The following is a 17628-nucleotide window of genomic DNA, read 5'->3' on the forward strand; positions in this document are numbered from 1 at the left end:
CGTGATTTCAACAGACAGACGGACAGACGGACGGACATGTCTAGATCGTCTTAGATTTGTACGCTGATCAAGAATATATATACTTTATAGGGTCGGAAATGGATATTTCGATGTGTTGCAAACGGAATGACAAAATGAATACACCCCCATCCTTCGGTGGTGGGTATAAAAATATTCCCTGTTCCTTAATGGAATGTTCAAAGGGAATTTAGTAGTAATAGTACCTCACAAATGTCGCCAGCATTAGGAAGGGAATCCTCGCTAGGATTTGAACGCAGGCATTTATTGTCATAGGAAGACATATGAACCTCCAATGTGGCCTTTACAAATGCCATATATATCGATCTTCCGATATATCGATCTTGATGGTCTGATTTCGTTGAAGTTTGGCACAGCGTGTTATGCTAAGACCTTTTATATCGGCACCGAGTATGGCCCAGATGTGTTTTTGGATATGTTCATAAAACACGCATTTACTGAACGATTTCGCTGATATGTGGCACAGTGAGTTGTGTTAGGGATTTTGGCATCAGTAAGGAGTACGATTTGATTAAAGAAATTATCTTTGCTGAAATTTTAGGTTTGGATTTTTAAAAAAGACAAATATTGCCGCGTGATTTCGACTGCCTGTCTTAGAATTTGATATCAATGCACTTTGAATGAAAATGCCCTCATCCATTGATGGTAGGTACAAAAACAAAATTTTTTTCTACTTATCACACTGTTAATCATTGTATTTATTCTGATGCATTTCCAAATATTCAACGCCATAATGTCACAACAAATTAAGGACAGGTAATGTGTCTCTTGCAGCATTCTCCATAGGGAGCATCGAGATTAATATAGTCACCCATTACACATGGAGGGGCAACGGATTGAGTTCCACATCTAAATGGCAAAGAAAGAGAGAGTTTAATCCCAAGTATTCAATTGTATTAGAAACATTTTCACCATTATTCACAAAACTTAAAGTAGTTTTGAAAAAGATTTATGTGACAGATTTCCTTTATAAAGCTGTCAAATAAACCTATTTTAAGTCTTCATTAAGTTTTGTGAATATGGCTGTTCCTGTTTTCAATTTTTGAGAGTTCTATAAATTAACCACTGGATTCTTACCCCTGAATTCTGGCGAATCCTTCTTTGCCACATAACACACGAATGCATTTTCCTTTAACTTTACCCTCTTCACCGGATGACAAAACTAAACCATCATAAACGCATTTGCCAGGATGAGCTGAAATACTTGTGATAAATGATTTTGTAGGTAGAAAACATTGATTTAAAAGTCTCCTACCTGCATCCTTAAAGAAACCAGCCATTTCATAGCCCAAGCCCAATGTGAACAATGTCAACAACCAGGCAACTATGCACAATTTCATGATGTAATCTCTGCTAATGTTAGATCCGTACTATGGCATGTGGAAAACTCAACTTCTATTTTTATAGATTATACCCTAACACTTGCTCTCGTTTCATTGTTCTAGATTCCGCAAGAATGGAATATACTTTTTCTTATCATCAAGAAAAATTCAATTTATTATTAGGCCAACATTGGGATTCATATGTTGTGCATTCACCATACAATTGCTGGTATACTGATTTTGTTACTCTTTGCATAATCTTTCCGTTGTCATGCTACAGGGTAGCTGACCCGAAGGGTTTCTAAGTTCACCTTGATATATGTGTGAAACTAGAAAGGACAGCTATATGAAAATTATTTTATTGACAGCTCCAAATATTGTTTACAAGTCACCAAAAGCATTTGCTTATAAGTTCATTTAAAAAACAAGTAAAAAGGCATTAAGTTCGGCCGGGCCAAACTTTGGACACCCACCAACCACCTCGGGTGTATATTTAAACCCCCTTTCGCCACAATCTGGTTAAAATTGGATAACTTATGCACCCAAATTCGGCACGGACATTGCCGTATTTCAAATTTCAGAGAAATCGGATAAAAAACGAGTAAAAGCGTGCCAAGTTCGGCCGGGCCGAATCTTATATACCCTCCACCATGGAGCGCATTTGTCGAGTTCTTTTCCCGGCATCTCGTCTTAGGCAAAAAATGATATAAGAAAAGATTTGCCCTGCTGTTAGAGCGATATCAAGATATGATCCGGTTTAGACCACAATTAAATTATATGTTGGAGACCTGTGTAAAATGTCAGCCAATTCGAATAAGAATTGCGCCCTTTGGGGGCTCAAAAAGTAAAATAGAGAGATCGATTTATATGGGAGCTGTATCGGGCTATAGACCGATTCAGACCATAATAAACACGTATGTTGATGGTCATGAGAAGATCCGTCGTACAAAATTTCAGGCAAATCAGGTAAGAATTGCGCTTTCTAGAGGCTCAAGAAGTCAAGACCCAAGATCGGTTTATATGGCAGCTACATCAGGTTATGGACCGATTTGGACCATACTTTGCACAGTTGTTGGAAATCATAACAAAACACGTCATGCAAAATTTCATTCCAATCGGATAAGAATTGCGCACTCTAGAGGCTCAAGATGTCAAGACCCAAGATCGGTTTATATGGCAGCTATATCAGGTTATGGACCGATTTGAACCATACTTAGCACAGTTGTTAGAAGTGATACTAAAAGACTATGTGCAAAATTTCATTCCAATCGGATAAGAACTGCGCACTCTAGAGGCTCAAGAAGTCTAGACCCAAGGTCGGTTTATATGGAAGCTATATCAAGTTATAGACCGATTTGAACCACACTTGGCACAGTTATTGGATATCATAACAAAACACGTCGTGCAAAATTTCATTCAAATCGGATAAGAATTGCGCACTCTAGAGGCTCAAGATATCAAGACCCAAGATTGGTTTATATGGCAGCTATATCAGGTTATGGACCGATGTGAACCATACTTAGCACAGTTGTTGGATATCATAACATAATACGTCGTGAAAAATTTCATTCCAATCGGATAAGAATTGTGCACTCTAGAGGCTCAAGATGTCTAGACCCAAGATCGGTTTATATGGCAATTATATCAAAACATGGACCGATATGGCCCATTTACAATACCAACCGACCTACACTAATAAGAAGTATTTGTGCAAAATTTCAAGCGACTAGGCTTACTCCTTCGGAAGTTAGCGTGCTTCGACAGACAGACGGACGGACATGGCTAGATCGACATGAAATGTCGCGACGATCAAGAATATATATACTTTATGGGGTCTCAGACGAATATTTTGAGTAGTTACAAACAGAATGACGAAATTAGTATATCCCTCATCCTATGGTGGAGGGTATAATAAAGCTTTAATGGGCTTCAGACCCTTCATCGGCAGATCGCTCTGTATGTCCGATACAAACCTTATTCGGGACGGACGTCGGGAGACCTAAAACTACCAACTGTTTTAAATTTCATCGAAATCGGGTAATAAATAGGGCTTTTATGGGCTTCAGACCCTTTATCGGCAGATCGGTCAATATCACAGCTATATCTGAATATAGTCCGATCTGAACCACATTTTAGTCCCTCTGTTTCATATTTTAGCGAAATCGGTTAAAAATAAAGCTTTTATGGGCTTCAGACCCTTCATCTGGTGATCAGTCAATATCACAGCTATATATATATACAGTCCGATCTGTACCACATTTGGGTAGGATGTTGAGTGGTTTAAAACTGCACACAGTTCCAAATTTCAGCGAAATCGAATAAAAAAATTAAGGTTTTATAGTCATCAGACCCTTTATCGAGAGATCAGTCTATATGGCAGCTATATCTAAATGTAGACCGATCTAATCCAAATTTTGGTCAGATGTCGGGAGGTTTAAAATAACTCACTGTTTTTAATTTCAGCGAAATCGGGTAATTAAATCAGAAATCAGACCCTTTATCGGGAGATCGGTCTATATGGCAGCTATATCTAAATATAGACCGATCTAATTCAAATTTAGGTCAAATGTCGGGAGGCTTAAAATAACTCACTGTTGCAAATTTCAGCGAAATCGGGTAATAAATAAAGCTTTTATGATCTTCAGACCCTTTATCTGGAGATCGGTTTATATAGTAGCTATATCTAAATATGGTCCATTCTGAACCATATTTGGGTCAGTTGTTGGGAAGCCTTAAACTACTCACTGTTCCAAATTTCAGCAAAATTTGATGAAAACTAATGTTTTCATGGGCATTAGACCCTTTATCGGAAAATCGGTCTTTATAGCAGCTATATCCAAATATGGTCCGATTTGGCCCGTTCAAGAATTTAACCAGCGTGCATTAAAAAGACGTATATGTAACAAATTTCTGCTCAATATTTCAATTTTTGAAGGCTTTAGAGTGATTACAACAGACGGACGGACAAACGGATAGTCGGAAAGACACATGGACATAGTTAAATCGCCTTACAATTTTATGACGATCCGAAATATATATACTTTGTAGGGTCGGAAATTGATTTTTCCGATTGCGTCTTCCAGGGGCTCAAATAGTCAAGATCAGAGATCTGTTTATATGGGAGCTATAACCAAATCTGAACTGATATGGTCCATTTGCAATCCCCAATGACCTACTTTAGAAAGAAGTATCTGTACAAAATCTCAATCAGTTAGCTTTATGCGTTCGTCAGCTATCATGATTGCGACAGAGGGACTGACGGACATGTCTCGATCGACTCAGAATGTCCATACAATCAAGAAAATATATAAAGGGTGATTTTTTATGAGCTATAGGAAAGTTTTTAAAAAAAGCTTAACAGAGCACCAAAAAAAAATCGAAGAGCGTTAAATCGAACGATCTAAGCGGCCAATTGACAGGTCCCAAATGTGAAGTAAAACGTTCACCGAACTCGCCTCTTAATAAGTCACTTGTTATGCTATGCTGTGTGGCAAGTCAAGCTCTTTCATTTTGGTCAAAAAAAAGTGGAATATCATCTCACGATAGCGCTCACCATTCACAGTTACATTACGATTCTCATCATCTTTGAAGAAGTACGGTCCAATGATGCCACCAGCCCATAAACCATAAACCGCACCAAACTGCGACTTTTTCTGAATGCATTGATAGCTCTTGCAATGCTTCTGAATGATCATCACTCCAAAACCGACAATTCTGCTTATTTTCATGCCCATTTAGCCAAAAATGAGCTTTGTCGTAAAATGGAAGAAGAGCGTGATGAATTTTTTTAACAGAGCACGCATTTTGATAATAAAATTCAATAAATTGCAAGCGCTGTTCGTTTGTAAGACAATTCATGGTTAAATTATAGACCAAATTGAAGATGTTTGACAGTGAAATAGAACAGGAAACTTGCGTGGGCCAATGTTGTCAAAAAGATAATAGCTAAAAAATCACCCTGTACCTAATAAATGTCGCCAGCATTAGGAGGAGATAGCCAACGCTTAAAATTGTTTGTATTGTTCACGACAGGATTCGAACTTAGGCGTTCAGCGTAATTGGCGGACATGCTAACTTTTTCGCTACGATGGCCTCCGACTTAAGATTATATCCAAAATGAATTGGAGAACGCTTGGTGTACAAACCAAATAAACTGATTTTGACTACACTTGATACGAATGGATAATGGAATCATGCCACTGTAACAAATTTCTGTGAAACCGGGTATGACATACATTTTTTAAACCCACCATCATAGGATGGGGGTATACTAACCCAGTCGAAATATTGAACTGCGACCCCATTAAGTATATATCTTCTTCATCGTCTGGACATTTTAAGTCGACCAGCCATGTCTGTCCGTCCGTCTGTCGAAATCACGATAGCGGTCGAACGCATAAAGCTACCTGCTTGAAATTTTGTTTAGATACATCTTATTGATGTAGGTTGTTGAGGATTGCAAATGGGCCATATCGGTCCAGATTTGGATATAAACCGATCTCCCGATTTGTCATATTTATCCTCTTGAATCCGCAATTGTTAACCGATTGGTCTGAAATGTTGCATGTCCTGTCCTGTTATGACGTCCAATAACCCTGCCAAGTACGATTGAAATCGGTTTATAGACTGATATAACTTCCAAATAAACCGATCTCCCGATTTGATATCGTGAGGCCGCAATTTTTGTCCGAAGTGGTTAAAATTTTGCACTTGGTGTTCTGTCACGACTTCCAACCACTATGCTAAGTACGGTCCAAATCGGTATTTAACCTGATGTAGATCCCGTATTAACCGATCTCTCGATTATCCTTGTTCGGTTAATTAAAGCTTTAATTTTTACCTGGTTTAGCAGAAATTTGGTACATAGAGCAAAATAATGTCTTTCAAATTATTCTATTTTTTGTCAATTTTACGTAAAAATTCGGCTCAGACGATCTTAGCACGTTTTTATAACCAGCACCGAAGGATGGGGGTATATTTCTTTTGTCATTCCGTTTGCTACACATCGAAATATCCACTTCCGACCCTATAAAGTATATATATTATTGATCAGGGTAAAAATCTAAGACGATCTACCCATATCCGACCGTCTGTCTGTTGAAATCGTGCTACAGATTTTAAAAAAAGAGATATTGAGCTGAAACTTTGCACAGATTCTTTCTTTTTATCCATAAGCAGGTTAAGTTCGAAGATGGGCTATATCGGACTATATCTTGATCTAGCCCCATATAGACCTATACGCCGATTTAGGGTCTTAGGGTCATAAATGCAACATTTATTTTCCGATTTTTCTGAAATTTAGGACAGTGAGTTCCGTTATGCCCTTCGACATTCTTGTTCCATTTGGCCCAGATCGGTCCAGATTTGGATATAGCTGCCATACAGACCGATCTCTCGATTGAAGGTTTTGGGTCCATAAAATGCGCTTTTTTGTCCGATGTCACCGACATTTGGGAAAGTGTGTTAAGTTAGACCCCTCGACATCTTCCTGGAAAATGGCACAGATCGGTGGATATTTGGATATAGTTGCCATGTAGACCGATCTCTTGATTTTAGTTCTTGGGTTCATAAAAGGCGCATGTATTATCCGATTTGGCCAAAATTTGAGACAGTGAGTTGTGTTAGATCTGTTGACATCCTTCTTCAATTTGGCTCCGATCGGCCCAGATTTGGATATAGCTGCCATATAGACCGATCTCTAGATTTAAGGTTTTGTTCCCATAAAAGGCGCTTTTTTGTCAGATTTCACCGACATTTGGCTAAGTGTGTTAAGTTAGGCCCCTCGACATCTTCCTGGAAAATGGCACAGATCGGTCGATATTTGGATAGAGATGCCATATAGACCGATCACTCGATTTAAGGTCCCGGGCCCATGAAAGGCTCATTTATTGTCCTATTTTGTCAAAATTTGAGACAGTGAGTTGTGTTAGGCCCTTCCACATCCATCTTCAATTTGGCCAAGATCAGTTAAGAATTTGATATAGCTGTCATATAGACCGATCTCTCGATTTATGGTCTTGGACCCATAAAAGGCGCATTTATTGTCTGAAATTGCCAATATTTGAGACAGTGAGTTGTGTAAGGCCAGTCTACATCTTTCTTTAATTTGGCTTTGGTCGCTCCAGATGTGGATATAGCTGCCATATATACCGATCGGCCGATTTAAGGCCTTACGCCCATAAAAGGCTCATTTATAATCCGATTTTGCCAAAATTTGGGACAGTGAGTTATGTTAGGCCAGTCGACATCATTCTTTAGATCGGTTCAGATTTAGATATGGCTGTCATATAGACCGATCCCTCGCTTTAAGGTTTTGGGCCCATAAAAGGCGCATTTATTTTTCGCCGGAATTTGGGACTGTGAGTTAAGTTAGGCCCTTCGACATCCATCTTCAATTTGGCCCACATCGGTTCAAAATTGGATATAGCTATCATATAGACCGATCTCTCGATTTAAAGTCCAATAAAAGGCACATTTATAATCCGATATCGCTGAAATTTGACACATTGACTTATGTTAGGATTTTCGACATTCGTGTCGTATATGGTTCAGATCGGTCTGTATTTGTATATAACTACCAATAAGGCCAATATTTTGTTCTACAAAATTGAACAATGACTTGTACTTATAAGACCTCTCAATATCCGTTTCGAATTTGGTCCAAATCCATATTTCGTTAAAGCTTATATTCGAGCATAAATTACGCGTTTTTCTCCGGATTTTGACAAAAGGTGGTTTACATATACACCCGAGGTGGTGGGTATCCAAAGTTCGGCTCGGTCGAACTTGACGCCTTTTTATTTGTTACTTGTTATTAGTTGTATAACAGCTCTCCTATATTCGGCAAGAATATATAATAGACAAATACAACTCATGGTACCCAAGACAATAAATCGGAAAATTGGTATATATACATCTATATCTTAATATAGTCCAAGCTGGACCACATTCGCCCGGGATGTCAAGGGTTGTAACATTGCTAACTATTCCAAATTTCAATAAAATTGGATAATAAATTCGTTTCTTATGAACACTTGACCTTAAATCGGGAGATTGTTTAATAGGTCAATAAATATTTCCAATTTCCTTAAATGAAATGGTCACTATCTCCTTAATGAAATAGCCATATCTCTATATCTCAATCTTAGTACCAACTATTATATAAAATTAATAATTTTTTGTTTATTTTCCATATTGCCAACGCTTAATTATAACAACCAATTAGGGACAAATAATGTGCCTCTTGCAGCATTCTCCATAGGGAGCATCGAGATTTATATAATCGCCCATTTCACATGGAGATTCCACACTTTGTATTCCACAGCTAAAATTTCAATTAAGAAGAAGACGATTTTTTAGAGTTCCTTATATTCTTACCAATCATTTTTTCACTGTATACTTACCCCTGAACTGTAGCAAAACTATCCTCACCGCATAAGACTCGAGTGCATTCTCCTTTCACTTTGCCTTCTTCACCGGGTGACAAAACTAGACCCCCATAAACGCATTTACCAGGATGAGCTTAATTATTTGTTCATAAACATATAAGTTGATTATGTGAATGTTTCGAAATTAGCTTCTTTTATTTATTTAACCTACCTGGATCCTTGAAGAAACCCACCATTTCATCAGCTAGCGCCAATGAGAACAATGTGAAAAACAATCCGAATATAAACAATTTCATGATGCTGCCTAAGCCACTGAAAAATAGCTACTATGGCATTATTGAAACCAAGTTCAACTTTTATAGCTTTTGACTCTCCGTTGCTGATCTGTTCACTTTCTCTCAGCTAATAATCATTTCAATGAATGCATTTCATTATTTAAATATACACACATACATAGCCATTAAAAACAAACATTGATGCACGATAAGTCTAAGTGCCTAAAAAATATATTTTTTTTTAATTCTTATCACCAGAGACACGGGTCATGAATATTTATTATGCTCACATTGGTGACATAATTTATAATAATTTTTCTTTTTGAGACAAAGCAGGTGTGGTATACTGACATTTAACAGGCAAGATTAGTTACAGACATGACATTTATAGACATTTTGTCAATTATTTTCAAATGATGCTGGATCTATCTTTACACATGATATACTCACAAAAGCCTTCACACTTATGGAAGAGCAACTATCGCTTTGGGGCGAAGAGTACTTCGGTGTAAGAAACTTTCTGCTCATCATTTATGTATAAGATTATGTCCAGAAACGATTTATTTGATAAAGAACATAAGCATTACATAACTTTTGATCTCAGTTCAAGTATCGCTTATATTAGTGCACCGAATATGCGCTAGTTTCAGCACTAAATTTTTTTACAAGAAACACTAAAAACTCATCATTTATAAGATTATGTCCAGAAACGATTTATTTGATAAAGAACATAAACATCACATAACTTTTGATTTCAGTTCAAGTATCGCTTATAATAGTGCACCGAATATGCGCTAGTTTCAGCACTAAATTTTTTTACAAGAAACACTAAAAACTAGCGTTGAATTCAGCGCAAAACCACATGTGCTTACAGTATGCAGACAAAAATTCTAACTCTTGCAATTTTATGAAATGACTAGGGCCCGCTCCGCTGCGCCTTCTTTTACATTGTATGGAACAAAAGTTTCCTTGGAATATTTATTTTCGACAATTCAAGATCTTTTAGTGAAGTACCATGCTACGAAAATAGTATATCGCTTGACTAACAGTTTAACTATATTAGTGCCTTTATCTGAATCGCATATGATCTTCACTGGTCTACGAATTAAAATTTGGATGTAAGGTGTACTCCATTATTAAAATACTTCATTTCAGCCCGATATTCTTATGATGTCTGATTTAGTGGTGTTTTCGGGGGAGAGGTGGTCCCCCAGATACTTGGCCCTGAAAAAATATCACCATCGTGCTCTTCTCTCAAATACCATTTATTTAAACCCCATATTGCCATTGGCTTAAGAGGAGTTTACAGGATGAGGCGTCCCCCAAACACATGGCCCCAAAATAGGTTATCAAATTCGTTTTCTAATCTCAAATACCTTTCATTTGAGCCACATATTGGCATGTTTGAATTTTTTTTCCTTTGGGGGTGTTTTGGGAAAGGGGTGATGCCCTAAATACATGGTCCTACATTTGGATATCAAATTCGTATTCTACTCCCAAATACCTTTATTTGAGCCCCATATTGCGATGGTCACAAAAAAATTGCTGTGTGTGGGGTATTTTGGGAAGGGGGTAGACCCCCAGAAAATTGGTTCCGTAAATGGGTATCAATTCTTACTCTACCCCCCAATACTTTTTATTTAGGCCCACATTGTCATGGTCGGTAAATATGCCCGATTTAGGGGTTTCTTGGTCCCATATTTTGATATCAGATTCGAATTCTACACTCAAATACCTTTTATTTAAGCCCCATATTACCATGGTCAGTAAATAAGTCCTGTTTGGGGTGTTTTGGGGAAGGGGTGGACCACCAGAAACGTGGTCCCACATTTGGATATCAGATTCGTATTCTACTCGTAAATACCTTTCATTTGAGTCCCATATTGCTATGGTCGGTAAATATGTCCGATTTAGGGGGGTTTTGGGTCTTGGGGTGGTCTCCCTAGCAATTGGTCCGACAATTGGATATTAGATACGTTTTCTTATCCTAAATACCTTTCATTTGAGTCCCATATTGTCGTGATTGGTGTAAATATATGTTTGGTAGGTTTTAGGGAGGGCCAGCCCCCCTAGGAACCCCATCCAAAATTTGGATACCAAATTTTTATTTTTAGGGTACTTAATGAGAGCACACAAAATTAAATCGCACCAACCATCTCCGAGATCTGGCGTTTCTGAAAATTAGGGTAAGGGGGAGGGTCCGCCCCCCCTTCAGATATCAAAAAATGTAGTACCCTATTTTCACCACGGGGTCAATATGTACCATCTGCGAAAATTTTAATAAAATCGGCCGTTTCTGAGTCTATAAGGAACACACAAACATACAAACAAACAAACAAATCTATAAACAAACACAAATTGATTTTTATATATAAGATTTTGATGCGGAATGAAAATTGAGAATTGTTGCAAAGTGGAATAGAAAACATGTAAAAGCGTGTTAAGTTGACCCGGGCCAAATCTTAGGAACCCACCACCATGGATTCTGCTAAAAATGTATGCAAAATAAATTTATACTGCATACCAAACTTCTGTCAAACCAGCAAAAATTAAAGCTAGGAACCAACAAGGATGATCGAGATACCATTTTACTTGGAAGCAATATTAGGTTAAAGACTGATTTTGACCGCACATAGCACAGTTGTTGAAAGTCGTAACATCGCATTCAAAATTTCAGCCTAATCGGACAAAAATTGCGACTTTCATGAGATCAACAAGTCAAGTCGGGAGATCGGTTTATATGGGAGCTATATCGGGTTATAGACGGATTCGGACCGTATTTGGTACTGTTGTTGAGAGTCATAAGAAATCTCATTCGGCCAAACTGTATTTAGCACAGGTATTGGAAGTCTTAGCAGAACATTACATGCAAAATTTCAGCCTAATAGGACAAAAATTTTGCCTTGTAAGGGCTCAAGAAGTCAAATCGGCAAATTGGTTTATATGCGAGCTATATCCGGTTATAGACCGATTGGCACCGTACTAGGCACAATTGATGGAAGTCATAACAGTACACTACATGCCAAAATTATAGCTTGTAAGGAATCAAAAAGTCAAATCGAGAGATCGGTTTATATAGGAGTTATATCAGTTTATAGACCGATTTGGACGTACACACAGTTTTAGGTGGTCATAACAGAATACTACATGCAAAATTTGCGTCTTCCAATGGCTCAAGGGTCAAATCGGTTTATATGGGAGCTATATCAGATTATACATCGATTCGGACCGTGCTTGGCACAGTTGTTGGAAGTCATAACGGAACACCACATGTAGAACTTAAGCCAAAACGGACAAAAATTGCAGCTTGAAAGGGTTTAAGAAGTCAAATCGGGCGATCCGCTTATATGGGAGATGTGTCAAGTAATAAGCCGATTTAGACTGTACTGGGCACAGTTGTTGGAAGTCATAAAAGAGCACTACATGCAAAACTTCAGCCAAATCGGACAAAAATTACGACTTGCAGGGGCTATAAAATTCAAATCTAGAGATCGGTTTATATGGAAGAGTAGCTCCCATATAAACATATATAAAGCCGAACCGGGTCCGCTCCGCTGTGCCTTGTTTAACACTCTAAAACCTTCTTAGGGTGGGGACACTTTCCCCTGAATGTGGATATCGATTTCGTGCCATTATAGCCTATGACGCTTTACGCGTTCGAATCCTGGCGAGAACATCGGACAAAGCGGTGATTATCCCCTCTTAATATTGGCGATATTTACGAGGAACAATGCCATGCATGATCATTTAAAAAATGTTCCCCAAAGAAGTGTAGATATCAAATTCGTTCTTTATTCCCAACGGAAATGAAGTTCAGCTTAGGGGGTGCTTTAGGGTGTACCCCAAAACACTTGGCTCCAAAATTGGACATTAAATTCGTTTTCGACTTTCAAATACCTTTCATTTCAGTCCCATATTGTCATAATGGTTCAAATTCCCATTTCACGCATCTTTAGGAGAAAAAGCGCCACTTAGATGTGAACACAAATTTTAATGTCATATTCGTAATCTACTCCATAATACTTTTCATTTTAGTCCCATATAACCATGGTTGGCTAATATGCCCATTTGGGGGTGGCGACCTGCCATTACTTGGACCTAATGTTTTATGCCATATTTGTAATCTACTGCCTTATACTTTTCATTTGGGTCCGATATTGACATGAACTTATTGTGACCATCGGACCACTTTCGGATATGGGTGACGTTTTTGGGGAATGGGAAAGGGTCCGCCTCCACCCGATATCTGAAAATAATATAACCTATGTTTTGCTTCCAGACAAACGTACACAATCTACGAAAATTTGAAGAAAATCGGTTCATCCAAGTATCTTATAGGGTGGCGTGACCCCCGATACTTTGATCTGATTTTGTATGGCAGATTCGAAATATACTCCCAAGTACCTTTCATTTGAACCCCATATTGAAATGAACGTCCAATATGTCTGTTTGGGGTTAGGGCGACCCGATGGGTACTTAGACTCAAATTTTAATACCATATTCGTATTTTACTATCCAATACCTTTCATTTGATACATATATTGTCCCGATCGGTCCACAGCCTATGTTTCCTTCCAGACCAACCGTACACAATATGCGAACATTTCGAGAAAATCGGTTCTGCCGTTTTACAGTCTATACAGAACTAACAACCCGAGTCCCGTATATCCGTGATTGGCTAATGTGCCCATTTTGGGCGTTTTTGTGGGGGTGGGTGACTCCCTATACTTCGACATTAATTTGTATTCGTTATCTAATCCCGCATACTTTTCATTTGATACCCATATTGTCCTTATGGGTCCTCCTTTGATTTTGGGTGGTGCTTTTGGGGTAACAGGGAAGGGTCCGCCCCCTTCCGCTTTCAATAAATTATAAAGCCTATTCCTACTTCCTGACCATATTCGTAAACTAATCCCGATTATTTTTCATTTGAGTCCCAAATTGTCATGATCGTCAAAAAAATCAATTTTAAATAGATACTTGGACCCAACTTTTGTTATGAAATTCGTACTCTACTCTTGAACACCAAATCAAGAAGTCAAGACCCAAGATCGGTTTATATGATAGCTATTAGATTATGGAACGATTTGAATCATTCCTAACACAAGTATTGAAAGTGTTACCAAAACATCACGTGCCAAATTTCATTCCTATTTCTGGAGGCTCAAGAAGTCAAGACCCAAGATCGGTTTATATGGCAGCTATATCAAAACATGGTCCGATTTGGTTGGGTCCAATCCCAACTGACCTACGCAAATAAAAAGTATTTGTGCGAAATTTCAAGCGGCTAACTTTAATCCTTCGAAAGTTAGCGTGCTTTCGACAGACAGACGGACGGACGGACATGGCTAGATGGACATAAAATGTTACGAAGAACAAGAATATATATATTGGGTTGCCCAAAAAGTAAATGCGGATTTTTCATATAGTCGGCGTTGACAATTTTTTTCACAGCTTGTGACTCTGTAATTGCATTCTTTCTTCAGTCAGTTATCAGCTGTTACTTTTAGCTTGCTTTAGAAAAAGAGTGTAAAAAAAGAATATTTGATTAAAGTTCATTCTAAGTTTTATTAAAAATGCATTTACTTTCTTTTAAATAATCCGCAAAACATTGATTTTATTTAAAACTAATACACAACAACTAGGCGCACATCCATCCATGTGCATGTTCATTCGTTGCTTTCTCAACAACAGCTGCAAGTAAATTGAGCATAAACGCTAGGATAAAGGAAACTTTCATTTCGTTATACATCGATTTGAAATATACTTGGCACTGCCGTTGAAAGTCGTAACAATTGCGGTATCTAGGGACTCAAGATGTCAAATCGGGAAATCGGCTTATCAGATCAGGTTATACACCGACTTAAACCATACTTGATACGATCGTTAGAAGTCGCAACTTAACACCAAGTGTAAAATTTTAGCCAAATCGGATAACAAGGACCACTATATATGGGAGTCAACCACATAGCCATGAAGGATGGGGGCGGGATATATTGGGTTGCCCAAAAAGTAATTGCGGATTTTTTAAAAGAAAGTAAATGCATTTTTAATAAAACTTAGAATGAACTTTAATCAAATATACTTTTTTTACACTTTTTTTCTAAAGCAAGCTAAAAGTAACAGCTGATAACTGACAGAAGAAAGAATGCAATTACAGAGTCACAAGCTGTGAAAAAATTTGTCAACGCCGACTATATGAAAAATCCGCAATTACTTTTTGGGCAACTCAATAGCTCCCATATAAACCGATCTCCCGATAAATACTTCTTGAACCACCAGAGGGTACAATTCTAATCTGATTTGGCTGAAATTTTGCACGATAACTTTGTTTATGTCCTACGATAGATGTACCAATCGGTTTAAAACCTGATATAGCTCCCATATAAACCGATCCCCCAAATTTGATTTCTTGATTTCCTGGGCCTAAAAAGCCTTAATTTTTGGCTGACTTGGCAGAAATTGTATACGTAAAGTACACATGTGCCCTTCAACTAATTTTCCTTGTATTCCCAAGATTCGACTAGACCGAACACTAACACAATTTTACTTGTCTATATCTTTATTATATAAATATTATTCTTATTATTATATGAAAGATCACTAAACTCTAAAATTTCTATAATTTATATTATACAACATGACTATATCAAGAGCAAATTACGTGTCTCCTACAACATTCACCATAGGCGGCATCGATGTTAACATAATCTCCCAGCTTACATGGTGGTCCCACGTATTCCTCAGGGCAACTAAAATGAAAATAAGAAAATAATATATTAAAACTAAACGGATAACTAATGTTTTCTGTCTAGCATAGTTATTAAATAGCCAATTGAAAATGTTCTAAAAGTTGGTAATTTTTAATACTCACCCCAGTACAGTCGCAAGTCCATCTTCATTGGCGCATAACATGCTTACACATTTTCCTTTGACTTTTCCCTCCTCACCAGGTGATAAAATCATGCCCTGGTAAACACATTTTCCGGGATGAGCTGAATTTAAAACAAGTAAAAGCGTGCTAAGTTCGGCCGGGCCGAATCTTATATACCCTCCACCATGGATTGCATTTGTCGAGTTCTTTTCCCGGCATCTCTTCTTAGGCAAAAAAAAGGATATAAGAAAAGATTTGCTCTGCTATTAGAGCGAGACCTGTGTAAAATGTCAGCCAATTCGAATAAGAATTGCGCTCTTTGTGAGTTCAAAAAGTAAAATAGAGAGATCGATTTATATGGGAGCTGTATCGGGTTATGGACCGATTCAGACCATAATAAACAAGAATGTTGATGGTCATGAAAGAATCCGTCGTACAAAATTTCAGGCAAATCGGATAATAATTGCGACCTCTAGAGGCTCAAGAAGTCAAGATCCCAGATCGGTTTATATGGCAGCTACATCAGATTATGAACCGACTTGTACTTTATTTGACACAGTTGTTGAAAGTAACAATAAAAAACGTCTTGCGAAATTTCAGCCAAATCGGATAGGAATTGCGCCCTCTAGAAGCTCAAGAAGTCAAGTCCCCAGATCTGTTTATATGACAGCTATATCAGGTTATAAACCGATTTGAACCATATTTGGCACAGTTGTTGAATATAATAACAAAACACGTCGTGCAAAATTTCATTCCAATCGGATAAGAATTGCGCACTCTAGAGGCTCAAGAAGTCAACACCCAAGATCGGTTTATATGGCAGCTATAGCAGGTTATGGACCGATTTGAACCATACTTGGCGAAGTTGTTGGATATCATAACAAAACACGTCGTGCAAAATTTCATTCCAATCGGATAAAAATTGCGCATTCTAGGGGCTCAAGAAGTCAAGACCCCAGATCGGTTTATATGGCAGCTATAGCAGGTTATGAACCGATTTTAACCATACTTGGCACAGTTGTTGGATATAATAACGAAACACGTCGTGCAAAATTTCATTCCAATCGGATAAGAATTGCGCTCTCTAGAGGCTCAAGAAGTCAAGACCCAAGATCGGTTTACATGGCAGCTATATCACGTTATGGACCGATTTGAACCATACTTGGCACATTTGTTGGATATAATAACAAAACACGTCGTGCAAAATTTCATCCCAATCGGATAAGAATTGCGCACTCTAGAGGCTCAAGAAGTCAAGACCCAAGATCGGTTTATATGGCAGCTATATGAAAACATGGACCGATATGGCCCATTTACAATTCCAATATTTCTGCAAAATTTCAAGCGGCTAGCTTTACTCCTTCGGAAGTTAGCGTGCTTTCGACAGACAGACGGACGGACGGACGGACGGACGGACGGACAGACGGACGGACATGGCTATATCGACATAAAATTTCACGACGATCAAGAATATATATACTTTATGGGGTCTCAGACGAATATTTCGAGTAGTTACAATCAGAATGACGAAATTAGTATACCCCCCATCTTATGGTGGAGGGTATAAAAATTATATTTTTTAAAGTTTTAAAATTTATTTTCAGTTATTTGTATCCATAATAGTCTTACCAGGATCATTATAATAACCAACTGATTGATAAGCGAATCCAACAGTGAATAATGTCACAAATGCGGTGAGAACTAAAAACTTCATAGTGTTTGTTCAAGTA

The 17628-nt window shown here is 37.9% G+C and overlaps 3 protein-coding genes across 4 annotated transcripts; all 3 read right to left on the bottom strand.

The window, feature by feature from the left end:
• Positions 1-719: 719 nt before the first annotated feature.
• LOC106094260 (uncharacterized) lies at positions 720-1683 on the bottom strand. Of its 2 annotated transcripts, XM_013261464.2 has the most exons (4): positions 1578-1662; positions 1295-1505; positions 1117-1234; positions 720-888 (listed from the first exon to the last, which is right to left on the bottom strand). In XM_013261464.2, the coding sequence occupies exons 2-4, from the start codon at positions 1377-1379 to the stop codon at positions 786-788; spliced, it is 306 nt and encodes a 101-aa protein (XP_013116918.1). In that variant the 5' UTR covers positions 1380-1505; positions 1578-1662; the 3' UTR covers positions 720-785. The 2 variants fall into 2 exon arrangements, with proteins under 2 accessions (XP_013116918.1, XP_013116916.1); XM_013261462.2 differs by having other exon boundaries at positions 1295-1683.
• A 6835-nt stretch (positions 1684-8518) lies between these two features.
• LOC106094254 (uncharacterized) lies at positions 8519-9132 on the bottom strand. Its single transcript, XM_013261457.2, has 3 exons — positions 8961-9132; positions 8765-8882; positions 8519-8685 (listed from the first exon to the last, which is right to left on the bottom strand). The coding sequence occupies exons 1-3, from the start codon at positions 9043-9045 to the stop codon at positions 8583-8585; spliced, it is 306 nt and encodes a 101-aa protein (XP_013116911.1). The 5' UTR covers positions 9046-9132; the 3' UTR covers positions 8519-8582.
• Positions 9133-15649: 6517 nt separating this feature from the next.
• On the bottom strand, positions 15650-17628 carry LOC106094263 (uncharacterized). Its single transcript, XM_013261466.2, has 3 exons — positions 17528-17628; positions 15899-16019; positions 15650-15776 (listed from the first exon to the last, which is right to left on the bottom strand). Exons 1-3 carry the CDS (start codon positions 17610-17612, stop codon positions 15674-15676), a joined length of 309 nt encoding a protein of 102 aa, XP_013116920.2. The 5' UTR covers positions 17613-17628; the 3' UTR covers positions 15650-15673.

This window comes from Stomoxys calcitrans, chromosome 2 (genome assembly GCF_963082655.1).
Source record: "Stomoxys calcitrans chromosome 2, idStoCalc2.1, whole genome shotgun sequence".
NCBI lineage: Eukaryota > Metazoa > Arthropoda > Insecta > Diptera > Muscidae > Stomoxys > Stomoxys calcitrans.